This window comes from Mirounga leonina, unplaced genomic scaffold (genome assembly GCF_011800145.1).
Source record: "Mirounga leonina isolate KUSES-001 unplaced genomic scaffold, KU_Mleo_1.0 Mir_173, whole genome shotgun sequence".
Lineage (NCBI taxonomy): Eukaryota > Metazoa > Chordata > Mammalia > Carnivora > Phocidae > Mirounga > Mirounga leonina.
In genome coordinates, this window is record NW_023270447.1 from 54,343,709 (window position 1) to 54,371,687 (window position 27,979).

A 27,979-nucleotide genomic window follows, 5' to 3' on the forward strand; every position below is an offset into this window, starting at 1 on the left:
AATTTTCCTATGTACATATGCGTGTGTTTTGTTTGCATGTTAACTCTAGAGAGGTAACACAGATCACTTCCAAAAGGACTTACAAATATTTGATATAAAGATTCGGAACTTAAAGGTGAAATTATGAGTAATTGCCTACTGCAGTGTTTTTGCAGATCATGGGTTACAAATACATTAATGGGTTGTGAAGTGAATTGAGTGGGTTATAGTCAGCATTAAAAAAAAGAAATAGAGATGGGCGCCTGGGTGGCTCAGTTGGTTAAGTGACTGCCTTCAGTTCAGGTCATGATCCCAGGGTCCTGGGATCGAGTCCCGCATCGGGCTCCCTGCTCTGCGGGGAGCCTGCTTCTCCCTCTCCCACTCCCCCTGCTTGTGTTCCCTCTCTCGCTGTGTCTCTCTCTGTCGAATAAATAAATAAAAAAAATCTTAAAAAAAAAAAAAAAGAAATAGAGGGCGCCTGGGTGGCTCAGTTGGTTAAGCGACTGCCTTTGGCTCAGGTCATGATCCTGGAGTCCCTGGATCGAGTCCTGCATTGGGCTCCCTGCTCAGCAGGGAGCCTGCTTCTCCTTCTGACCCTCCCCCCTCATGTGCTCTCTGTCTCTCTCATTCTCTCTGTCTCAAATAAATAAATAAAATCTTAAAAAAAAAAAAAGAAATAGAATAGAAGATGTCAGAGTACATTGCAAGTAGTAAGGGTATTTTTACTTAACATATAGCTAATATTAGTCAAACGAAGTCCCAATGTCCATGGAGTAAGACTGTGTACTTAGTAAGATGAACCTTCTTGTGGAGGGATCAAGAATGAGTTCCTCATGTTTTATGTTTGGGTAAGATCAGCCTCCTGTCTCTACTTCCATCTGCAGGGTTAAGAGAGATTCCTAGACATTCACTCCACTTGCTTTCCAACACTTGCAGCCTTAATATTATTGTTTGATTAAACCAGGACTAATTTTATTACTTCTTTTCCCACTGTTTATCACCCCTCACTCAAATTTCCGTAGTTTCTGCATAGGCCATATCTGTCTCTATCCTTTTTCGTTTACAATACCTGAAACCTGGTTGCTATTCCCTGTGGAACTAATTTTATCACTAGCCAGGTTCCCTCTGTTGTCAACCTCTTCCCTGCACATTCCTTTCACCATCTTCCTCTGACTGAAACCTGCCTTCCTAAGGACATTGTTCTCTATAGCCTTCCCAGTGTTTTTTTTTTTTTTAGACACAAAAGTGAGTATTTAATGAGAATAAGGAGATAAATCACAACGAATTACAAATTTCACAAAGCTAAAATATACCTCAAACATCACAAAAGGCAGAAAAGTAAAGTATTTGCAATAACTGCCTGATGCATCTCTGTAATACTTTTTTTCCCCCCCACTTTTAGGTTTGTTGCACACTCTTTGATCACCTTTTGATGTGATAATAATTTTATAATTGAGTGGTTAGAGAAGTTTCTTTCAACTTCAAATTCATTGGTAATGTCCTGTAGCTTTCTGGGATTTTTTTTTTTTTTAATTTTATTATGTTATGTTAGTCACCATACAATACATCATTGGTTTTTGATGTGGTGATCCACGATCCATTGTTTTCGTATAACACCCAGTGCTCCATGCAGTACGTGCCCTCCTTAATACCCATCACTGGGCTAACCAATCCCCCCTCCCCCCTCCCCTCTAAAACCCTGTTTGTTTCTCAGAGTCCATAGTCTTTCATGGTTCATCTCTCCCTCTGATTCCCCCTCCCCATTTTTCCCTTCCTTCTCCTAATGTCCTCCATGTTATTCCTTATGTTCCACAAATAAGTGAAACCATATGATAATTGACTTTCTCTGCTTGACTTATTTCACTTAGCATAATCTCCTCCAATCCCATCCATGTTGATGTAAAAGTTGGGTATTCATCCTTTCTGATGGATGAGTAATATTCCATTGTATATATGGACCACATCTTCTTTATCCATTCATCTGTTGAAGGGCATCTCGGCTCTTTCCACAGTTTGGCTATTGTGGACATTGCTGCTATGAACATTGAGGTGCATATGGCCCTTCTTTTCACTACATCTGTGTCTTTGGGGTAAATACCCAGTAGTGCAATTGCTGGATCATAGGGTAGCTCTATTTTTAAATTTTTGAGGAACCTCCACAAAAGTGGAGGTTTTCGAAAGTGGCTGTACCACTTTGTGGTACAAGTTGTTGCATTCCCACCAACAGTGTAAGAGGGTTCCCCTTTCTCCACAACCTCTCCAACATTTGTTGTTTCTTTCCCTGTCCATTTTTGCCATTCTAACTGGTGTAAGGTGGTATCTCAATGTGGTTTTGATTTGGATTTCCCTGATTATAGCTTTCCCAGTGTTAATTGCTTTTCTTTAGCAGCCATCATACCACTGGATTATCTGGTGAAATATGTGTCCTGATTGTACCTCACTTCCACTTCCAGACCTTTATCAGTCCTTCCTCTCTTAAAATCTTCAGCTTTGAATTTCATGTTAAAAGGTCATCACCTATTTATTGAGGTCATCTCCCTTCATTTCCTGATTTTTGGGTCCTGGTCTATAATTGCCCCCCTTAATTCTTAGTAATTTAACTATCTTTATAAGTGGTTCTTCCAATACCTTGGCCCCTTAGTTTCTTGAATTTCTTTCCTACAGAAATCTTTTCCTCCATCCTGCATCAGCTATATCTTCCAGTGGTCCTATCATTTAATTATAAATTTCAAATCTTAATTTTAGGCTTCCATTTTCTGCTTACTCTCTCTTATCTTTCTAGCTCATTTTCTTTGGTATCTTTACTCCAGCAATCCTTCAACACTATTTAGGCCTCCAGTCCATTGTTTCTACCATCTGTTTGTGATCATTACCTCCTTCATGTCCTCTCTTCCTTCCTTAGAGTGGATTAAATCCCACAATTAATCATTATAATCACTTTCTTGCATAGAGTCTCAACTCTTTCTTTATGGATCCTGCATGACAAAAGTCCTTATTTTCAATAAATCCAACTCCATCTATTCTGTGCATTACAGTTAAATGTGGCTACAGACAAATAAAATCATTAATGTATCTTTAAATTCATGATCATGATGTTTAGAACGTCCCTTAATGTTGCTAGGCAGTCACAGTATATTTACCTGGTTTATCCACATCCTAAATGGTTATTTTATACTTATCCTCTCCTCAGACCTTTAAAGCACCTCTCCCTTATTCTCACTTTCAGCTGATAACTTGACTTCCTGTTTTGTTTCACTCACAAAATAAAGGCAATACAAGAAAATTTCTATAAGCTTGGTCTCTCTTTACTTACCTGCATCTTACACACATACTCTTCTTTTGTTACTCTGGATGGCCTGTCCATTCTCCTTTCAAAGACCACACCTCCATATTTGCTTTGGATTACATTCTTTGTCTCCTCTGGCCTATTCAAGGACTTCACTCTTAATTCTTCCGTGTGTTTCCTGTATCATCAATATTTTCCTCTAGTAGGTCATAATAGAGTATAACCACAAACATGATGTTCTTTCTTCCATTTTTCTCTTGATCCCACTTCCCCTTCCAGCAGTCGCTCCATTCCTCTAGTCCCCTTGATAACAAAACTTTCCCCAAAGACTTGTTTATATTTCTTGTCTCTATTTCTCCCCATGCCTCCTAAGCCCAGTCTAGGCAGAGAATTGCTAGTGCTCTTATCAAAGTACCAGTGAAGTGACCACATAACTAAATTCAGTGGTGATCTTATCCAGTGTAATGATTTTTAAGTGCATCTATATGCATAGTTTTATATGTTTAATTTATATCTCCACCCCAGACCTGTTCCCTGAATTCCAGATTAATATATCCATCTGCTTATCTTTTCCACTTAAATGCCTAATACACATTTCAAACTTACCTGCCCAAAATAGAAGTCCTCATCTTCATTCTTTCCCATTTCAATTGATAGTAACTTCATCCTTCTAGTTATTCAGTCTAAAATCTTTAGGATCATTACTGACTCCTTTTCTGTCATAACACATATTCAATGTGTCAAGAAATTTTTTGGCACTATCTTCAAAATATATCCAGAATCTAGCTATTTTGCATCACTTCTACTACCATCACACTGACATAAACCATTATCACCCTTATCTTAGTATATTCCATTAGCCTTCTGTGTGCTTCTACCCTCCTCTGCCAACCCCTTCCCATCTGTTTTCAACATAGCTGACAAAGTGAATCTTTTTAAATGTGAATCTGATCATGTCACTCCAGTAGTTTACCTTTTCATTAGGAGTAAAAGTCAAAGCCCATAGCTCAGTACATTTCTTGTCCCTACTGTGACTGTTCTCTCTCTGACCTATCTCTACTAATGTTCATTTGACTTCAGTTACATTGGACTTCTTGTTGTTCCTTAAGCATTTTGTGCTGTTTTCTTTGCCTGACATATTCTTTTTCTGTATTTTCTCATGAATTGTTTTGTCACCCCTTTACATCTTTGCTCAAATGTCACATTCTCCAAGTAAGCTCCACCCTGATCATCCAGTTTAAAATTACATAACTTCCCACCCCCATATGCTTCACCCCCCCTTCCCTGATCTATCTTTAGTCCAAAAAATTATCACTTTTTAATATTCAGCTACATAGGTTACTTACTTTATTTATTCCTACTAAAATGTAAAGCTCTATAAGAGAGATCAGGGGATTTAGACTGTGCTGTTCACCGCTATATCCTCAGTGTTTGGAATAGTCCTGGCACAGAGTAGGTGGCTCAATAAATATCTGTCGAATAAATATGTATGTCCTGAGTTACGATGTAAAGATATAAAATGTGTTTCTTAATGCATTTTGCTGTCAAAAAAAGTTTGAGGGGTGCCTAGGAGGCAGAGTCAGTTAACTGTTTGATTCTTGATCTCAGCTCGGGTCTTGATCTCAGGGTTCTGAGTTTGGGCCCCACATTGGGCTCCATGCCCAGTGTGGAGCCTACTTAAAAAAAAAAAAAGGTTTGAGCTATGTTAGTATTTACCATCAAGTTAGGAATTTGAAAGGTATGTAGTAATTTTATGGCCAAAAAAATTTAGTGAACTTTTGTATGATTTTCAAGATGTAGTTCAGATGTATCCCAAGAGTAGTTTATTCACCCTGGATGGATCATTTTAACATAAAAATTCTCTGGAGAAAGAGTTAAGTGACCTAGGTAACATTTACTAGAGATCTCATCCAAGTTACCTTATTTCTCAGGCTGCAGCTCCTCATCTATAAAACCATTGGGTTGAGTTGCTCACTATGATCTTTTCTAAGTCTTATGATCTCTAAAAACCTACATTGCTAATTTTTGCTATAATGATCCTGGAACGAAGTGCATATTAGTTTCAAGGATATACTTCTTCAGTGAAGAAATTAATGACTCTTAACTGTGTTCTTATCTATTGTATCTCATCATGAGCTAAAGATTTTGTATTTTATTTTTAATGTTCATATTTATGCTTATATATATATATATATATAGGAGAAACAAGTTACTTGGTTTCAATAGTTCTGCATTATTCTGTTTAGGAAATTGTCAAAAGTTTCAAAAAATTACAATATTGAAAAAATTTTAAGAACTTTAGGGAAAAAATGAACAATATACAATCAACAGTCATTTTTTTTGTTTGTTTTTAATTTTTCTTTTTCAGACGGTCTTAAAATCGCTACATTTGCCAAAAAACAACAGTCTTTATGTCCTTACACCAGACTTGCCGCCACCTTCATCATCTAGTCATGCTGGGTAAGGTGTTTACTTTTCCTGAGAATCTGAAATGAAAAGCTTGATTGTTAAGTTGCTTTAAGCTGTATATAAATATCAAAATGAAATAAAATAAAAATCTTGCTGAAGCTTTAACTTACCAACAACTATTAACTACATAAAATTTCAAACTATTTGTTTTGGGTAGTTTGATTTTAGTGGTGGAATTTTTTTTCCAAAGAAAATCTTTAGCAAAACTCCATTATGGGAAAAATAGTCAAAAATGATACTGTTCTGTTTGAAGGGGAAGGACTAGTGTTGGATGGAAGAGATTGAGTAAATGGAACTCTAGCTTCTCCCATGGCTAAAGAAGGCATACCTTTGAGGAAAATTCATCAGGCACTGCAGAATACAGCTTGAAAAGCATTGATACAACATTTTTATTAAGATTTTATCTCTTTTTGGAATAAAGTATCTCGTTCTTTTTTCATTATTCACAGTGAAACTCGGGACATTTATAGAATGATTAAATGATTTTAATATTAAATTATGGCATTATTATTGCTAGGTGGTACATGATGTTAGTGATAGAGTAATAATTTTGTGAGTACAGTATCATTCCAGAACTATGTTTAAGTTGTTTTTAGATTTTCACAGTTTTTATACACATTTACTTCTTTTTAAATACTACTTGGTGATTTTGTGTAGACCTGTGTACCTAAACTTGGGATATTATCAAACTTTGCCTACCACGTATCAAATATTTTTATTATTATATAGTAGAAGGAAAAAATTACTGTTTTTCTCTACTGTACTACTTACAGAACACTTCTGGCTACCAAATATGTGGCAATTCTTCAATACCAGCTTGATGTTCTATAATTTAAATAAATTCTGGAACTATCTACCTGGAGATAGCATCTAATCCCATAGGTTCAGGGCTCAGTTTCATAAGACTGCTCCCACATCGGATACTACTTCAAGTCTAGGTTGTCTCCTGTGCTTCTGAACAACTGGGTATACATTGGAGGTTCCCACAACCCCCTTCCTGGGTTTGATAATTTGCTAGAATGACACACAGAACTCAGAAAAGTGCTCTACTTACTATTACCAATTTATTATAAGACATATTTTAAAGAATATAGATGAACAGCCAGATGAACGAGATAAATAGGACAAGATCTGGAAATGTCTTGAGCACAGGAGCTTAAAGTTGGGGGTGTGTCACTCTTACAGCACATAGATGCATTCTTGTTCACCAACTTGAAAGTTCTTTAAAACCCATCAGCTAGGGTTTTTTATAGAGGCTTTATTACATAGGCACTATTGACTAAATTATTGGCTATTAATAATTAACTCAACCTCCAGCCCCTCTGCCCTCCCTACAAATGTGGAGGCAGGGAGAATGCAGGTAGCTGAAAGTTCCAACCCTCTAATCACTTGCTTGCTTTCCCTTGCAACCAGTCCTCATCCTGAGGATTTTTTCTCAAAGTCATTAACTCGTGAACAAACTCTTGTGTGGCTGAAAGGGGCTTGTTATGAATAACAAAAGATCCCTTGCTCCTTCCACCTGTATCACTCTCATCATTTAGAAAATTCCAAGGGTTTTAGGAGCTCTTGGGTGGGGGGAAGGGGGAGAGAAGACCAAATGTATATTTCTTATTATAAATTATGCCATTACAGGTAGATAGTAGCAAAAAAATTAAACATGGCTTGTACCAAAGTAGAAATCACTGAACTGAAAAAAGTTAAATCTAATGTAATTGTATTTGATAGTCTGTTAATAGTTCATTTTAGGTTAAGAATTTAAACATTTCTTCGGTCACTGTTTATTTTCTGTTAAGGTCACATATTAATGGGAGGTTGAATTTGCACATCATTACACACAGCCAAACAGTACTGTAGTCCTTGTGTTTATAGTAGTTGTTATCAACACTAGATGAGATTAAGTTAAACAAGGAGTTATATGTATGGTTCTGTATCTAGTTAGGGCATTATTTTTGTAGTTTAGTTAACAAGAGTGTAATCACTGTTACCCAGTATGTAATCCACATAATTATGAGCAGATAGGAGACATTACTGGTTATAATCTATTGCTTTCCAGTCACATGATTAAATGGATTTATCAAAATGTCTTCCTGGGCTAATGGAAATATTCTTCATTGCTATGTGGCTGATCTTCCTTTGATTGTCTGATTGTCAAATTGCTCAGTTCCTAGGCAAGCAGGGCCTTACAGTGCTTATGAAATGCAGTGTTTTATTGGAGAATGAGTATCTCTAAATATTAGCACTAAAGTAGTCTTCCTTAGTTGGCTTTATGAATTTTTTTTTAAGTTTCTATTTTAATTCCAGTTAGTTAACCTACAGTGTTATATTAGTTTCAGGTGTGCAATATAGAGATTCGCTAATTCTTTGCATCACCCGGAGCTCTTCACAACTAGTGCACTCCTTAAGCCCTATCATCTATTTAAGCCATCCCCCTACCAACCTCCCCTCTGATAACCATTAGTTTGTTCTCTATGGTTAAGAGTCTGTTTCTTGGTTTATGTCTCTCTTTTTTTCTCCTTTGCTCATTTGTTTTGTTTCTTAAATTCCACATAGGAGTGAAATCATATGGCATATGTTTTTCTCTGACTGACTTCGTTTGCTTAGCATTATACTCTTTAGTTCCATCATGTTGTTGCAAATAGTGATTTCATTTTATTTTATGGCTGAATAATACTCCATTGTATATATATATATATATACCACATCTTCTTTATCATCAGTGGACACTTAGGCTGCTTCCATATTTTGGCTGTTGTAAATAATGCTGCTATATATATATAGCAGGTGCATGTATCCCTTTGAATTTGTGTTTTTGTATTCTTTGGGTAAATACCCAGTAGTGCAATTGCTGGATCATAGGGTAGTTCTATTTTTAACATTTTGAGGAACCTCCATACTGTTTTCAGAATGGCTGTACCAGTTTGCATTCCCACCAACAGTGCAAGAGGGTTCCTTTTTCTCCACATCCCTGTCAACACTTGTCTGACGTTTTTTGATTTTAGCCATTCTGACAGGTGTGAGGTGATATCACCTGGTGGTTTTGATTTGCATTTCCCTGATGTTGAGCATCTTTTCACATGTCTGTTGGCCATCTGTATATCTTCTGTGGAGAAATGTCTGTTCATGTTTTCTGCCCATATTTTAATTGGATTATTTGGTGTTTGGGTATTGAGTTGTACAAGTTCTTTATATTTAGGATACTAACCCTTTATTGGATAACGTCATTTGCAAATATCTCCTCCCATTCTGTAGGTTTACCTTTTGATTTTGTTGATTGTTTTCTTCAATGTGCAGAAGCTTTTTATATTGATGCTGTCCCAATAGTTTGTTTTTGTTTCCCTTGCCTCAGGAGACATACCTAGAAAAAAGTTGCTATGGCTGATGTCAGAGAAGTTAATGCCTGTGTTATCTTCTAGGATTTTTATGGTTTCAGGTCTAACATTTAGGTCTTTCATCCATTTTGAATTTATTTTTCTGTATGATGTAGAAAAGTGGTTCTGTTTCTTTCGCATGTTCTGTCCAGTTTTCTCAGCAATATTTGTTGAAGAGACTGTCTTTCCCATTGGATATTCTTTTCTGCTTTGCCAAAGATTAATTGACAATATAGGTGTGGGTTTATTTCTGGGTTTTCTGTTCTTTTCCATTGAGCTATGTGTCTTTTTTTCCCAGTAATACTATTTTGATTACTACAGCTTTGTAAAATAATTTGAAATCTGGAATTGTGATGCCCCTAGATTTGCTTTTCTTTTTCAAGGTTGCTATGGCTCTTCAGGCCTTTTGTGGTTCCATACAAATTTTAGGATTGTTTATTCTAATTCTGTGAAAAATGCTTGTGGTATTCTGATAGGGATTACATTAAATGGGTAGATTGCTTTGGGTAGTAGAGACATTTTAACAATATTTATTCTTCCAATCTATGAGTGTGGAATGTCTTTCCATTTCTTTGTGTCATCTTCAGTTTCTTTCATCAGTGTTTTATAGTTTTCAGAGTACAGGTCTTTCAGCTGTTTTGTTAGGTTTATTCCTAGGTATCTTACTATTTTTGGTGCAGTTGTAAATGGGATTGTTTTCTTAATCTCTTTTTCTGCTGCTTCATTATTGGTATATAGAAATGCAACAGATTTCTGTAGATTGATTTTGTATCCTGCAACTTTACTGAATTGTTGTGTCAGTTCTAGGAGTCTTTTGGGTTTTCCATATATAGTATCATGTCGTATGCAAATAGTGAGTTTTACTTCTTGCTGATCTGGATGCCTTTTGTTTATTTTTGTTGTCTGATTGCTGTGGCTAAGACTTTGAGTAATATGTTGAATAGAATTGGTGAGAGTGGGCATCCTTGTCTTTTTTCTGCCTTTGGGAGAAAGGCCCTCAGTTTTTCCCCATTGAGGATGATGTTAGCTGTGGTTTTGTCATATATGGCCTTTTGTATGTTCCCTCTAAACCTACTTTTTGAGTTTTTATCATGAATGAATGTTGTACTTTGTCCAATGCTTTTTCTGCATCCACTGAAATGATCATATGGTTCTTATCCTTTCTCTTACTGATAACGTGTATCATGTTGATTAATTTGCAAATATTGAACCATCCTTGCAGCCCAAGAATAAATCCCACTTGATTGTGGTGAATGATATTTTTAATGTATTGTTGGATTTTGTTTGCTAGTATTCTTTAGAGGATTTTTGTATCTATGTTCATCAGAGATATTGGCCAGTAGTTCTCTTTTTTTGTGTGGTGTTTTTATCTGGTTTTGGTATCACGGTAATGCTGTTGGCCTCATATAATGAATTTAGAAGTTTTCCTTCCATTTCTGTTTTTTAGAATAGTTTGAGAAGAATAGGTTATTAGCTCTTCAAATGTTTGGTAGAATTTGCCTGTGAAGCCATCTGGTCCTAGACTTTCGTTTCTTGGGAATTTTTTGATTACTGATTCAATTTCCTTACTGGTAATTGGTCTGTTCAAATTTTCTATTTCTTTCTGTTTAAGTTTTGGTAGGTTATTTGTTTTTAGGAAATCCATTTCTTCTAGGTTGTCCAATTTATGAGCATATAGTTTTTCATAATATTCTCTTATACTTGTTTATATTTCTGTGGTCTTTATTATTTTTTCTCTCTCACTTGTGATTTTACTTATTTGGGTCCTTCCTTTTTTTTCTAGATGAATCTGGCTAGAGGCCTATCAGTTTTATTGATTTTTTTTCCAGAGGACCAGTTCCTGGTTTCATTGATCTCTTCTGTTGTTTTTTAAATTTCTATATCATTTATTTCTGTTGTAATCTTTATTATTTCCTTCATTTTGCTGGCTTTAGGTTTTGTTTTTTGTCCTTTTTCTTAGCTCCTTTAGGTCTAAGGTTAGGTTATTTATTTGAGATTTTTCTTGCTTCCTGAGGTAGGCCTATATTGCTGTAAACTTCCCTCTTAGAACCACTTTTGCTGCATCCCAAAGGTTTTGAACCATTGTGTTTTCATTTTCATTTGTTTCCATGTACTTTTTTTTTATTTCTTACTTCTTTGTTGACCCATTCATTGTTTAGTAACATGTTATTTAATCTCCATGTATTCGTGGTCTTTCCAGATTTTTTCTTTTCTTTTTTTAAAGATTTTGTTTATTTATTTGACAGAGAGAGACACAGCAAGGGAGGGAACGCAAGCAGGGGGAGTAGGAGAGGGAGAAGCAGGCTTCCCGCCGAGCAGGGAGCCCAATGCGGGGCTTGATGCCAGGACCCTGGGATCACAACCCGAGCCGAAGGCAGCTGCTTAATGACTGAGCCACCCAGGCGCTCCTCCAGATTTTTTCTTGTGGTTGACTTCTAGTTTCATAGTGTTGTAGTCAGAAAAGATGCATGGTATGACTTCTTTTTAAATTTGATGTGGCCTGTTTTGTTTTGCCTAATATGTGAGTTATGCTAGAGAGTGTTCCACGTGCACTTGGAAAGAATGTGTATTCTGCCGTTTTAGGATGGAATGTTCTGAATATATCTGTTAAATCCCTCTGGTCCAGTGTGTCATTCAAAGCCATTGTTTCCTTGTTGATGATCTGTTTAGATGATCTGTCCATTGATGTAAGTGGAGGTGTTAAAGTCTCCTACTATTATTGTATTTTTATTGATTAGTTCCTTTATGCTTGTTATGAACTATTTTATGTATTTTATGTATGTATTTTATGTATTGTAACTATTTTATGTATTAAATATTTGTATTAGTTATATCTTCTTGTTGGATTGTCCCCTTTCTGTTGGATTGTCCCCTTTATCTCTTTTTACAGTCTTTGTTTTATTTATTTATTTTTAAAGATTTTATTTATTTATTTGAGAGAGAGAGAATGAGAGACAGAGAGCACAAGCGGGAAGAGGATCAGAGGGAGAAGCAGACCCCCTGCCGAGCAGGGATCCCGACGTGGGACTCGATCCTGGGACTCCAGGATCATGACCTGAGCTGAAGGCAGTCGCTTAACCAACTGAGCCACCCAGGCGCCCTACAGTCTTTGTTTTAAAGGCTATTTTGTTTGATATAAGTATTGCTACTTTGGCTTTCTTTTGACATCCATTTGCATGATAAATGTTTCTCCATTCCCTCACTTTTAGTGTATGGGACTCTTTAGGTCTAAAATGAATCTCTAGTAGGCATCCTGTAGATGGGTCTTGTTTTTTTATCCATTCCATCACCCTTTATCTTTTGATTGGAGCATTTAGTCCATTTTAATGTTGTCATTTTATTACTTGTTTTGTGAGTGTTTCTGAAGATTTTCTCTGATCCTTTCTTGTCTTTGTCTCTTTCATGATCTTCTGGTTTTCTTTAGTGATATATTTTTATTTCTTTCTCTTTATTCTTTGCATATACATTAGTAGTTTTTGATTTGTGGTTACCATTAGGTTTGTATACAATGTCTTCTGCATATAGCAGTCTGTGTTAAGTTGATCATCATTTAAGTTTGAACTTATTTTTTTTTTTTACTTCTCCCCACGTTTGAGGTATATGGTGTCATATATTACATTCTTTTATATTATGAGTTCCTTGACTGGCTTTTTACAGAAATATTCATTTTTACTGCTTTTGTGTTTCCTGCTGTTATGCTGTCACTTTTGGTCTCTCCTTTCTACTCAAAGAGTCCCTTCTAACATTTCTTGCAGGCTGGCTCAGTGGTCTTGAACTCCTTTCATTTTAGTTTGTCTGGGAAACTCATTATGTCTCCTATTTTGATGATAGCCTTCCTGGATAGAGTATTCTTAGCTGCAGACTTTTTCCATTCAGCACTTTGAATATATTATGCCACTCCCTTCTGGTTTAGAATGTTTCAGCTGAAAAATCCCCTGCTCGTCTTATGGGTTTTCCCATGTAAGTTACAGTCTTTTTTTTTTTTCTTGCTGCTTTAAAATTTTTTCTTCATTACTATATTTTGCCATAGTTTAATTATGTGTTGGTGTGAATCTGCTTTTGTTGATATTAATGGGGGTTTTCTGTGCCTCTCCTGGATATGGATATCTGTTTCCTTCCCTAGATTAGGGATGTTTTCAGCTATTTTTTAAAATATTTTATTTATTTATTTGAAAGAAAGATAGCAAGAGAGAGAGCATGAGCTGGGGCAAAGGGAGAGGAAGAGGGAGAAGCAGGCCCCCTCCTGAGCAGGGAGCCTGACACGGGGCTCACTCTCAGGACCCCAGGATCATGACCTGACTGGAAGGCAGATGCTTAACTGACTGAGCCACCCAAGCACCTCTGTTTTCATCTGTTATTTCTTCAAATAATTTCTCTGCCCCCTTTTCTCTCAAATGTTATTACATTTGATTTAGTCACTGAGTTCCCCAAGTCTTTTCTTGTTTTGCATAATTCTTTTTTCTCTCTTTTGTTCATCTTGATACTTTCTATTACTCTGGTCTAGGTCATTAATTTGTTCCTCTGCTTTTTGCAGAAGCTGTTCATTCCATGAAGTGTGTTTCTCATTTCATTTATTGATCTTTTTATCTCTGCTATGTTATTTCTTATCTCTGTGTTAAAGGTCTCACTCATGCCCTCCAGTCTTTTCTCAAATCCGGGGTGTATCCTTATGATCACTACCTTATATTCTCTACCAGGCATGTTACTCATATCTGTTTTGCCTAGTTCTCTGGCTATGGCCTTGTCCTGTTCTTCAATTTGGGATAAATATTTCTGTCTTCTCATTTTGTCTAAGTCTCTGTGCCTGTTCTTGTGTGTTAGGAGTCATCGATATCTACTGTTCTTGAGGGTAATGGCTTTATTAAGAAACCCTCTAGTGCCATGCAGTGTTGTCTCTCCTGTTCTCCAGGGCCTGACACTTCCAGGAGTGTCTCCATTGTGTGCTGCATGTGCTCTGTTGTTTTTCCTGGCTGCTTTATCCTCAGGTCAGTCGTCTATAGAGGCTCTCTTTGCTTATTGTGGGCAGTGTTTGGTCCTTGGCCTGAATGTGGCACTTTTTAATTAGGTGTGCTCTGGTATATTTGTGACATGAGACCTGTCACCACCACCGCGGAACTGAGGCTCCACAAAACTCCCGTGTTTGGAGACATGGTGTGAGCACAGGTTTGGGCTGGTCTTCTGGAGCAGGAGGCCACCACATTGGACTGATGCAAGCATTATTGGGAAGTGTGGTTCTTCTGGAGCATGGGGGGGTGTGGCTTGGTTAGGTATGAGTGTCCATGCTGTGCTGGTTCCTGCAGGTGGCCTTGTATTCATGGTGAGGGCAGGTAGTGAAATGGTGCTGGCCAGTTCCTTTGTTCCTGGAGTGGTGTCTCTGTGAATGCTGCTTCTCTGGGATGCACTCTGAAATGAGCAAATAGCCTACCCACTGTGTGCCCAGGTGCTCTTCAGATCACTGTTTCTACTCTGTGTCCTTGGGTTGTTTGCTGCTCCAAGAGGAGCTTAATGCCCTCTGGGTTCTATTCCAGCGAAGTCTGCTGACCTTTAAAACTCCAGGCTTTAGGCCCTGCTTTGTTGCAGGAACTCATGAAATTCAGCCCTTCTTGCTTTCCCAGCCACCTGCTATGGGGATTCATTTTCCCCTTGTACTCTCCTGTGTGCTAGTCACTCTTCTCCAGGACCCAGACTCCCTCCCCATTGTGGCGGCCACAGTCTCTTTTTCTCCCCAAACCGTGTTTCTGCACATCCTACCTTCTTTGATGTGGCCTTTTCTCTACCTTTAGTTGTTGAGTTTGTTCTCCCAGTCTTCAGATGAATTTCTGGGGTATTTAGGATGATTTGATAATTATCTAGTTGTATTCCTGGGACAAGGCAAGCCTAGGGTCCTTCTATTCTGCTATCATCTTCCAACCTGGCTTAATGGATTTTTACCAAGTTATAATGATGCTGTTTCCTTTGTTGGAACAGTATGACAAAAAAAATTCAAAGCCAAACAGAAGACATAAATGCACAGAGTATCTGGGGAGTGGGAGGAGGGACATGTAGAGCTCCTCTTAATGAAAAATCATGTTAATGCACATTTTATTAAAATCTAACTAAAATCCAAGTTGTTTTTCTTTTAGTGTGTTAATCTAATATATCTTTCTATAAAAGTAGGGATTATTTTCCCTTTTTTGGTAATGTATATTTTAATTTTGATTTCATGGGAGACAATTAAAAAATCCATGCAGAACCTTAAATTAATGGTTATAATTATTTTTAACTTGTGATTTTTGTTTTTTGTTTCAACAAATAAAAATAAGTTTTTGACATCTTAACTATAGAGTCTACAAACAATTTCCTATTAAGTTATATAACATACTGTGTTCTCTGATATGGTAGATAAAATTTGTAATTTGTTACCTAATTTATAATCTAAAAAGGAGAAAATAAAGGATAACTGTGATTCTTAATGTTATTTGAGAATTGGCAAATGAATAGAAGAGCTCTGGAATTGGTTGTCATAAGTAGGAGATATTATTATGTATATAATAACCCATCCCTTTCTTTATCTCAGATTTAGGAATTTTGAAAAAGTAGTATTTTTTATTTACATGGTTGGTTTGATGTTTAGTTGGTTTTATTATTTATTTTTGTCTGAGATGAGTCAATATATATTGGAAAATGGAGGGGAATTGGATAATAACCGACTATAATGAGGCTCTGCTGCTAGATTCTACCATTGCAACTCCAGTGCAATGGAAACATTAGATTTTTTTCTTTATAAAGTATCCGTCTTCTCTTAATGGGGTGCCTGGGTGACTCAGTTGGTTAAGTGTCTGCCTTCAGCTCAGGTCATGATCCCAGGATCCTGGGATCGAGCCCCGCGTCAGGCGTCAGGCTCCTTGCTCAGCTCAGCAGGGAGTCTGCTTCTCCCTCTCCTCCCTGCTCCTGCTTTCTCTAGCTCTCTCTCATGCATGGTCTCTCACAAATAAATAAATAAATAGAATCTTAAAAAAAAAAAGTATCCGTCTTCTCTAAATGGACTAGAAAATGCTGGTATTACAGTGTCACTCCTAAACAAAATTTATTATAACCAAGTCAGAAAAGTGTTATGATTAAAATCTATCTCTCAAGACAAAGGATGCCAAGATATAAGTATTATGAGAAAAAGCCTGGATTAGTCTCCCAGTTTAGTTGGGACCCTAGATTTTTCATTTATTATAAAATGGGAAGCACTGTTTTTAGTTGTCAAAGCGGTTGTAAAAATTCAGTAAGCATTAGTGGTACATTATATGCGAAAGCATAAATCACAGAGCATAATAATTAAAATGATTTGTTTATGCTAATAAATACCATTAGTAATCCTTTTCATTTAACTGTTACTTGATTCTTACCATAAGCCTACAAGGATGCAGATTGATTTTGATGCATCTATTTTATAAATGAGGAAATTGAGGTGTGTAGAAGAGTTTTGGATCATTCAGGGTCAACAGTAAATACTTCTGACTCTGAAGTCTCCATGTGAGTCTCCATCTAGTATAGTTTTCAGATCCTCAACAGAAAGTTACAAGATTTTACTCTAAAGATGCCTTTTCTTTTGGAGGCAGTTGTTTAGAAAGAAATTTTTTTTTCAGTCTTGTAATTTGTTATATACTCTTTGAAGGTCATTTATATACATTATTTCACTCATTGTAATTCTTCTCAGGAGTATTCATGAAACTTCAGTGTGGGATTCACTTCTTTTTCAGCGTATCCTTAATCATTTAGTAAAATGTAGATATAAAATAACATGCTTTTACATTTTTTACTGACAAACCACTTCATTCTCAAGGTTTGGTGAGAACTGTAGATCTAGAGAACACTACATTTTAAACCATGTCCTATAAGAATTTTTTTGTTGATTTTATACTGCCACTAGGGGGTGCCTGTTAATTGAGTCTTTTTTTTGTATTTACAATTTCTGAAAAAATAAAAAACTAAGAGCAGAAAATTATGATATGCGTATCTATAATTACATTTAGAATTATTTTAAAGTAAATTATATTTTTCAGAAAACAGAATATGAAGCTTTCTGAGAATATAAGAGCAATCTCTTTAATCATAACCTTTATAACAGTTGAAAATCATTTAAAAACACTTCTTAATAGATCACATTTCACTAATTAATAGAAAAGTGAAGCAGTACCCCAATGGCAAAACTTGAAACTATACTGTAAGTCATAGTAAACTTAGCAAAGCAAAGATAACCTGTTAATTATACATGTTTCATATTATAAGATTTAGTTCACCAAAGATTTAATTATTACATGCTGGATAAGCCCTGTCCTCAAGTAACTTATACCCTATTCATTAAAAGTGTAAGGTTTTTTCTTAATTTGTCTCTTTACAGAAATTTTGCTTAGATACCACTCTTAATGTTCTGTCTGCCACTCAGATTGATTCATTCAGTAAGCTTCTTTTTTCATCTGCTCTAAAGGCTGGTGTTCCTGAGAGTTCTGTTCTCAGCAGTCTCTCCTACTGTAACTTCTCCTGATATCTACTCTTAGTCCTTCATTTTTCAAATATGTATAGATGACACACAATCTGTTTATCAACCCATATATCCTAGTTGCCAATGGAACTTTTCACTGGTGTGTATCCACATGTAATTCAAAGTCATATGTCTAAAAGTAAGAAAATTTTGAGAAATCTATACTATTTCCTATATTTTTTGTTTCAAATATACAATGGTGCAAAATACTGCAGTGTATTCCCATTAGGATGATAATTATTTAAAAGGTCATTGAGTTTGGCATATTAATTGATGACTTTGTTGAGATTATTTTTGGTAGATAAGAATGAGAACCAGATTATAGTAGATTTTAAGGAATAAGAGAGAAATGAGGAATTGGAATTACTATTATTTCAGAAAAGTCAACTGTGAAGGGAAGGAGAAGTTGAGGGATGAGTAGGGTCAAGAGACTGGAGAATTAGAAGTATGAGGAGAAAGAGACAGCAGATAAGGAAAATTTGGAAAAGTAAAACCAAAAAAGAACGATTGGCCAAAAAGGTTACAGCAGTGGCTTAGCTCGAGCTACTGTAACAAAATACCATGGACTGGGTGACTTAAACAACAGACATTTATTTCTCACAGTTCTTGAGACTGAAAGTTTCAAGATCAAGTTTCCAGCAAGTTTTGGTTTTTGGAGAGAGCTTTATTCCTAGCTTGCAGACAACTGCCTTCTTGCTGTGTCTTCACATGGCAGAGATTGAGAGAGAGAAAAAAAAAAGATAGTAGGTGTGTGCGATTAAGCAAGTGAGTTCTGGTCTCCCTCTTGTAAAGACACCAAATCTATCGGAGTAGGGCCCCACCTTTACGAACTCATTTAACCTTAATTACTTCTTAAAGACTGTCTCCAAATAGTTATATTGGGGGTTAGGGCTTCAACATAAGAATTCTGGTTGGGAAGGGGGAAAATGCAGTTCAGTCCATAGCAGGGAGGCAGAGTAGAGTCCAGGGATTAAGTATTTGAAATGAAGTTAGCTAGCAGATTTAGAGAGAGTAGGAAAGATAGAAGATAGAAGGGAATAATGATAAAGAAAAATAACCTGCATACTTCTAGAAGAAAAAAGAAAATGGGAAAACTTAGTCAATACATCAGCAAGCAGTAATATGAAAAAGAAGCACAGGAAAACAAGGAGAGTAGAGAGCAGAAAATATGGTAGCAAAAAAAAAAAATAATAATCAAGTATATCAAAATTTCAGTAAAGTATCAAACTCTGCTATTAAAGATAAAAGCTCTCAAATAGGATTTTAGAAATAGTCCACTATATGTTGTTTACCAGAGAATCATCTTTTGAAGAAATGGCATAGAAAAGAGAAAATAAAGGGACAGAAAATGATATTCTAGCCAAATCTTAGTTAAAAGAATGTATAGCAATACTAGTATCACATAAAATTGAATTTAAGGCAGATAGCAATGAGGGCCAGTTTACCAAGAAGATAGGACAGTTGTGAACTTGTGTGCACAAATCAGCAAAATTGGCAGAATTACAAAGAGAAACAGATCAACCACAGTCGTATACAAACATGTTTCAGAAACTAATGAATTAAGCAATATATTTTTGCAGGCTATAGAAGATTTGAATAGCCATGTTAAACATAAATGGAACACTTACGAAAATTGGTCATTCCTAGAACACAAAGCCAGTATCAAAGAATCACTATCATACTGACCTCATTCTCTGACCATTATGTAATAAAATTAGAGGTGAAGTAATAATAAAAGATATCTCTGAGATTCTCCATATATTTGGATACTACAAATGATTTATTTCAGAATTATGGGTCAAAATGAAATCATACTAACAACCACTAGATATTTAGAAGTGAACATAAGTGAGAGTGCTAGTACTAAAACTTAGAATACAGCAAAAGTGGTACTTTGAGGGAAATGTGTGATCTTAAGTCCACTAATTAGAAGACAAGAAAGATAGAAAACAATTGAATTGTTGTTCAACTTAAGAAAATAGAGAAATAACAACAGAGTAAGTCAGAAGAAAACAGAAGGAAAGAAGTACTAAGTAGCAGAAATTATTGATAGAGGTAATCAACAGCAAATTAACTCTTTGCTTGGAAAGTCAAGCCAGGAAAAAATAAGAGTACAAATAAAAATACCAGGTATGAAAAAGGGGACTTAACTATAGATTCAGAAGAGATTTCTTAATTAATAAAGTAACTACTAATTAATACTAAAAAATTAAATTGTTTTAAAACAAAAATAAATATGTATAAATAATAAAATGTCTATCTTTATATCAATAAAACCTGAAATTGAGATGAAATGGAGAGTGTCATATAAAATTAAAAGTACTAAAATTAGTACAAGAAGAAATAGATAACCTGAAAAAAATGATAACCATTAAAGAAACTGAATTAACCGTCAAAAATTTGATATGCCACTCCTTCCCCCTCTCCTACCCCAGAGGATTTCCATGGTGAAATTTTACTAAATCTTCACGAAACAGAATATTCCAATCTTAAATTGTTCCCAGAGGGATTGCTACCTATCTTATAATGCTCATAGAATCTTGATACCAAAACCAGAAAAAGATAATGTAAGAAAATTATCTCAACTTGTAACCAGAGACAATAAAAATGAGTAGGTAAACTTTTCTTTGCCACTCTCAGCTTTCCCATTTAATCTCTTTTTTCCCCTGTCCCTAATCCACTACGTTCAAATGGCATTTCTCTCCAAATTCAAATGGTGTTACTAATATTTAAATGAACCAGTAGCCCTCTTTTGAAAACATAACTTGATTATGTTTCTCCCCTGCTCAAACCCCTCTACTAGCTTTTCATCACACTTAGAATAAAATCCAAGTTCCTTACTATGACCTATGAAGGATTTACATAATCTTGTTCCTGACCCTCTCCCTCATTTCATCTCTCTCTTATCACTCTCCTTCTGGCTCATAGCTTGCCAGCCGCACTGGCCTACTTGCTCTTCTTTAAACATTCTAAATGTGCTTCCACTTCAGGGCATTTGCCTATTCCTCTGCCTGGAATGATCTTCCATCAGTAATCAACTTGGCTTATTTCTTTACTTTATTCAGTCCTCTACTCAAATGTCACATCCTCAGAGAGGCTTTTCTTGATTCCCCTGTCTAAAACAGCCCCTCTGTCATACTTTCTCCCTTTATCTTGCTTTATCACTGCAATGCATTACTTTAGTAATATGTTAATATTTCTTGTCCATTTTCTTTATCACAGTGTAAAGCTATAAGCAATCAGGGACTTTTTTTGTTCACTGGTATATCCTCAGCAGCTAAAAGAGTGCCTAAAACATACTAGGTACCTAGAAATATTTGTAGAATAAATATTGTGAAGTGACACAGTCCTAAGGATATTTGCCTCTTAAAGACCAAAGCTAACGAGTGAAGTTCTAGTGGTGGGATATGAAGCATTATGCAGAACGGAGATGAAATATCTGGGGAACAGAAGATCTTAAAAATGCCTCATAAATGTAATGAGCTAGACAATCTTCACTTCTTGGCATGAGGTTAGCCTTTATTTTTGTCCAATGTTCCTTATGGTTTTTCTTCATCAAAATATGGAGTAATGGAAGGAGCTCTGGCTTTATAGAACACATAGACTATTCAGTTCTATATTTGCCCTACACTGGCTTTTTGGCCTCAGGCAACATTTTTCCTCTCTGAGACTAGTTTCCTTAGTATTATTTCATGTATAGCTATCTTCTCCAACCAGATCCTGAGCTGTGAAAAGCAAGAACATTCTTAATGAGCATCTCCCTCAGTTTATGAAAGTGTTAATGTATGTAAAAAGCCCTTAATAACATATTTTTGTAGTGAATATGAAGAGTTTCATGACTAATTGAGGAATGTGGTTTTTGGTCCATGCATTTGTAGTCTCTCCATTGGCTGTTTTCCTAATTGTCAAATTCATCATAAAGTGTTTTTCAGATAAATTGAGAGTCCGTCTATCATGTTATTCATGAAGCATGTCTATTATTCACTCATTTACCAGAGACAGATTGAGTACCATCTTACAATGTGTTAAGTTATTGTTCTAGGTACTAGGGATACAATAAGGAACAAGATGACAAAGTGCCTGCTTTCATGGGGTTTACAATATAATATGTGTAGAGGTGGGGGGACAGGCAACAAACTATAAAAACATAAGAAAAAATATTAGGTGATAATAAGTGCTTTCTAGAGAACTGAAATAGACTGACATGATAAGAATTGGGTGGCTACTCTAGGTTGTAAGCTCAGGAAAGGCCTCTCCGAAGATTTACTGTTTAAGCTGAGACATGATGGTTGAGGAGCCATTCAAGTGAAGAGCAGAAGAAAAAGTATTCTAGGTAAGGGAAATAGTGCCAAAGCTTTCAGGCCATATATAAATATAGTTGGAGAAGGTTGAATATTTTTGGATTTGGTATTACTAGTGATCACTTGCTAGAAAAGGATTGAGGGGATGTCTTGGTAATAAGACAGTCTTTTCAACTTGTTTTGGTCTTGTTCTAATAAGTGATGAAAATGTCCAGTACCATTTTAGTTATATAGATTTTCTTCATTTAATGGAAAGGTGACAGAAAGCAAGGTGTCCCTTGTATAGTAGTCCCTTTTACTAGTAGTAATTGAGACATGGTGTTGAACTTTGACCTTTTATACTGGGAGGATGGTTCCAGTTAATATTTTAATGACTTCTATGAGGGTGTTTTTGAGCTCTGGTCATGCAAACATATGTTCTGCTTGTGTGGCCTCTGAGTTGTGAAGTTGCTGTTAACTATGGCTTTGAATTAATTGCTATTGTACAAGCAGGGTTAAATCCAGGGTGCTAATTGGGACTCTTGTGATAGTTGAGTAAACCACTGGTGTTAATATATATGGCTTTCTTTCTTTCTTTCTTTCTTTTTTTTTTTTTTTGTCCATGGAAAACCATTGGTGGGAAATCAGGTAATGGTAGTCTTGAATTAAGCAAGAGTGGGGTATTATATTTTCCAATGGGTGCTGTGGAAGGAATTGAGGAGTAATGAGTCAAGATATCTGAGTTGTAGCCCCAGCTCTGCCACAGAATCACTGTATGACTGTAGATAGGTCACTCTTCTGCTCTGGGCCTCAGATACTACCAGAAAATAAAGAGATTCTTCTAGATTCTTAGGCATCTGTGGTGCCATTCATTCTTCCTTTCCTCTAGGGTTCTAATCAGTGGATTATACACACAAAAATTCATATTTAAATTAGAAAACAAAACTGCTTTAATGGCCAGACAAGCACACAATAGAACATGTGGTTGGTTGGGTGGGTGGGTTTGTTTATTTGTTTGTTTGTTTATTTTTATAGTACATCCTTAGTTTTTTATGTAGTGTTCAATAATTCATTAGTTGCGTATAACACCCAGTGCCCATCACATCACATGCCCTCCTTAATGCCCATCACCCAGTTTCTGCATGCCTCCACCCACCTCCCCTTCCACAACCCTCAGTTTGTTTCCCAAAGTCAAGAGTCTGTCATGGTTTGTCTCCCTCTCTGATTTCTTCACATTCAGTTTTCCCTCCCTTCCCCTATGATCCTCTGCACTATTTCTTATGTTCCACATATGAAATTGTCTTTCTCTGATTGACTTATTTCACTTAGCATAATACCCTCCAGTTCCATCCATGTCGATGTAAATGGTAGGTATTCATTCTTTCTGATAGCTGAATAATATTCCATTGTATATACGAACCACATCTTCTTTGTCCATTCATCTGTTGAAGGACATCTTGGCTCCTTCCACAGTTTGGCTATTGTGGACATTGCTGCCATGAACATTGGGGTGCAGGTGCCCCTTCTTTTCACTACATCTGTATCTTTGGGGTAAATACCCAGTACTGCAATTGTTGGGTTGTAGGGTAGCTCTATTTTTAACGTCTTGAGGAACCTCTGTACTGTTTTCCAGAGTGGCTGTACCAGCTTGCATTCTCACCAACAATGTAAGAGGGTTCCCCTCTCTCCACATCCTCACCAACATTTGTTGTTCCCTGTCTTGTTCGTTTTAGCCATTCTCACTGGTGTAAGGTGGTATTTCATTGTGATTTTTATTTGTATTTCCCTGATGACAAGTGATGTGGAGCATTTTTTCATGTGTCTGTTGGCCATTTGGATGTCTTTGGAGAAGTGTCTGTTCATGTCTTCTGCCCATTTCTTGACTGGATTTTTTGTTTTTTGGGTGTCGAGTTTGGTAAGTTCTTTATAGATCTTGGATACCAGCCCTTTATCTGTACTGTCATTTGCAAATATCTTCTCCCGTTCCGTGAGTTGCCTTTTAGTTTTGTTGACTATTTCCTTTGCCGTGTAGAAGCCTTTTATCTTAATGAAGTCCCAATAGATCATTTTTGCTTTCGTTTCCCTTGCCTTTGCAGATGTGTCTTGCAAGAAGTTGCGTGGCCGAGGTCAAAGAGGTTACTGCCTGTGTTCTCCTCTAGGATTTTGAGGATTCCTGTCTCACATTTAGGTCTTTCATCCATTTTGAGTTTATCTTTGTGTATGTTGTAAGAAAATGGTCCAGTTTCATTCTTCTGCATGTGGCTGTCCAATTTTCCCAGCACCATTTATTCGAGAGACTTTTTTTCCATTGGATATTCTTTCCTGCTTGTCGAAGATTAGTTGACCATAGAATTGAGTATCCATTCCTGGGGTCTCTATTCTGTTCCATTGATCTGTGTGTCTGTTTTTGTGCCAGTACCATGCTGTCTTGGTGTTTACAGCTTGGTAATATAGCTTCAAGTCAGGCATTATGATGCCCCCAGCTTTGGTTTTCTTTTTCAACTTTCCTTTGGCTCTGTGGGGTCTTTTCTGGTTCCATACAAATTTTAGTATTGCTTGTTCCCGCTGTGTGAAAAATGCTGATGGTATTTTGAGAGGGATTGCATTGAATGTGTAGATTGCTCTGGGCAGCATAAACATTTTCACAATGTTTATTCTTCCAATTCATGAGCATGGAATGTTTTTCCATCTCTTTGTGTCTTCCTCAATTTCTTTCATAAGTGTTCTGTAGTTTCTAGAGTAAAGATCCTTTACCTCTTTGGTTAGGCTTATTCCTGGTATCTTATGGTTTTTGGTGTTATTGTAAATGGAATCGATTCCTTGATTTCTCTTTCTTCAGTCACACTGTTAATGTATAGAAATGCAACTGATTTCTGTGCATTGATTTTGTATCCTGCCATGTTGCTGAATTGCTATATGAGTTTTGGCAATTTGAGGGTGGAGTCTTTTGGGTTTTCTACATAAAGTATCATGTCATCTGTGAAGAGTGAGAGTTTGACTTCTTCTTTGCCAATTTGAATGTCTTTTGATTTCTTTTTGTTGTCTGATTGCTGAGGCTAGGACTTCTAGTACTATGTTGAACAATAATGGTGATAGTGGGCATCCCTGTCGTGTTCCTGACCATAAGGGAAAAGCTCTCAGTTTTTCCCCATTGAGAATGATACTCGCTGTGGGCTTTTTGTGGATGGCTTTTATGATGCTGAGGTATGTTCCCTCTATCCCTATATTTTAAAGAGTTTTAATCAGGAAAGGATGCTGTATTTTGTCAAATGCTTTTTTTGTATCAATTGAGAGGATCATATGGTTCTTGTCTTGTCTTTTATTAATGTGATCTGTCATGTTGAATGATCTGCGAATGTTGAACCTCCCTTGCATCCCAGGAATAAATCCCACTTGGTCGTGGTGAATAATCCTTTTAATGCACTGTTGGATCCTATTGGCTAGTATCTTGGTGAGTATTTTGGCATCCATGTTCATCAGGGATATTGGTCTGTAGTTCTCCTTTTTGATGGAGTCTTTGTCTGGTTTTGGGATCAAGGTAATCCTGGCCTCGTAGAATAAGTTTGGAAGTTTTCCTTCCCTTTCTATTTTTTGAAACAGCTTCAGTAAAATAGGTATTATTTCTTCTTTAAATGTTTGGTAGAATTCCCCTGGGAAGCCCTCTGGCCCTGGACTCTTGTTTTTTTGGGAGGTTTTTGATTACTGCTTCAATTTCTTTGATGGTTATTGATCTGTTCAGATTTTCTGTTTCTTCCTGTTTCAGTTTTGGTAGTTTATAAGTGTCTAGGAATGCATCCATTTCTTCCAAATTGCCTAATTTGTTGGCATATAGTTGTTCATAATATGTTTTTACAATTGTCTGTATTTCCTTAGTGTTGGTCATGATCTTGCCCCTTTCATTCATGATTTTATTAATTTGGGTCCTTTCTCTTTTCTTTTGGGTAAGTCTGGTCCGAGGCTTATCGATCTTACTAATTCTTTCAAAGAACCAGCTTCTAGTGTTGTTGATATGTTCTGTAGTTCTACTGGTTTCTATCTCATTGAAATGAAATTCTCCTGCTTGGTTTAGGCTTTATTTGCTGTTCTTTCTCCAGGTCCTTTAGATGTAAAGTTAGCTTGTGTATTTGGGCTTTTTCTAATTTTTTGAGAGAGGCTGGTGTTGCAATGTCCTTCCCTTTTAGGACTGCCTTTGCTGTATCCCAGAGGTTTTGAACCAATGTGTTTTCATCCTCATTAGTTTCCATGAATTTTTAAAATTCTTCTTTAATTTCCTGGTTGACCGATTCATTCGTTAGCAGGATGCTCTTTAACCTTCACGTGTTTGAGTTCCTTCCAAATTTCTTCTTGTGACTGAGTTCAAGTTTCAAAGCATTGTGATCTGAAAATATGCGGGGAATAATCTCAATCTTTTGATATCAGTTGAGACCTGATTTGTGACCCAATATGTGATCTGTTCTGGAGAAAGTTCCATGTGTACTTGAGAAGAATGAGTATTTTGTTGTTTTAGGAATATTCTGAATATAACTGTGAAGTCCATCTGGTCCAGTGTGTCATTCAAAGCTCTTGTTTCTTTGTTGATCTTCTGCTTAGATGATCTGTCCATTGCTGTGAGTGGTGTGTTGAAGTCTTCTACTCTTAATGTATTATTATTAATGTGTTTCTTTACTTTGGTTATTAATTGGTTTATGTGGTTGGCTGCTCCCATGTTGGGGGCATAAATATTTACAGTTGTTAGATCCTCTTGTTGGATAGACCCTTTAAGTATCATATAGTGTGCTTCTGCGTCTCTTCCTGCAGTCTCTGACTTAACATCTAGTTTGTCTGATATGAGGATTGCTACCCTAGGTTTCTTTTGAGGTCTATTAGCATGGTAAATGGTTCTTCACTCCCTCAGTTTCAGTGTGGAGGTGTCTTTAGGTCTAAAATGAGTCTCTTGCGAACCATGAGAGACTATGGACTCTGAGAAACAAACTGAGGGTTCTGGGTGGGGGGGAATGAGTTAGCCTGGTGATGGGTATTAAAGAGGGCACGTACTGAATGGAGCACTGGGTGTTATATGCAAACAATGAATCATGGAACACTACATCAAAAACTAATGATGTAATGTATGGTGATTAAAATAACATAATAAAAAAAATAAAAATAAAATAAAATAAAAGAGTCTCTTGTAGACAGCATATGGATAGGTCTTGCTTTTTTATCCAATCTGATACCCTGTGTCTTTTGATTGGAGCGTTTAGCCCATTAAAATCAGAGTAACTATTGAAAGATAGGAATTTAGTGCCATTGTATTGCCTGTAAAGTCCCTATTTCTGTAGATTGTTTCTTTCTGGTCTGTGTTACTCTTGGGGGTCTCTCTCCGCTTACAGGATCCCCATAATATTTCTTGCAGGGCTGGCTTGGTAGTCCCATATTCTTTCATTTTCTGTCTGTCCTGGAAGCTCTTTATCTCTCCTTCCATTCTGAATGACAGCCTTGCCGGATAAAGAATTCTTGGCTGCATATTCTTTTCATTTAGTACCCTGAATATATTATGCCAGCCCTTTCTGGCCTGCCAGGTTTCTGTGGATAGGTCTGAGGTTAGTCTGATGTTCCTCTGTACATAAGGAATCTCTGGTCTCGAGCTTCTCTCAGGATAGCCTCTTTTACTCTAAAATTTTCCAGCTTCACTATTATATGTCGGGGTGTTGATCTATTTTTATTGATTTGGGGCAGGGTCCTCTCTGCCTCATGGACATGAATGCTTGTTTCCTTCCCCAGATTAGGAATGTTCTCAGCTTTGATTTGCTCAAATATACCTTCTGGCCCTCACTGTCTCACCTCCCCTTCAGGCACACCAATAATTCTGACATTTGTTTGTTTCAAAGCATCATTAAATTCTTAAAGCCTTTCTTCATGGGCTCTGAGTTGTCTCTCCTTTCCTCTACTTACTTCCTTTCCATCAGCCTGTCTTCTAGATCACTTACTCTCTCTTCTGCCTCATTCACTCTAACTGTTAGAGCATCCAATTTAGACTGCATCTCAGTTAGCATTTTTAAGTTTGGCCTGATTAGATCTCATTTCTGCACTTGGAGATTCTCTACTG

General features: G+C 36.6%; 1 protein-coding gene across 2 annotated transcripts in view; it reads left to right on the top strand.

Moving 5' to 3' along the window:
- FAF1 (Fas associated factor 1) overlaps nt 1-27,979 on the top strand; it is a 500,737-nt gene that overhangs the window by 218,055 nt on the left and 254,703 nt on the right. For both annotated transcript variants that reach the window (XM_035018596.1, XM_035018597.1), the window contains exon 6: nt 5,634-5,725. In XM_035018596.1, coding sequence (XP_034874487.1) covers nt 5,634-5,725 — 92 coding nt within the window. The remainder of the gene's footprint in view (nt 1-5,633; nt 5,726-27,979) is intronic.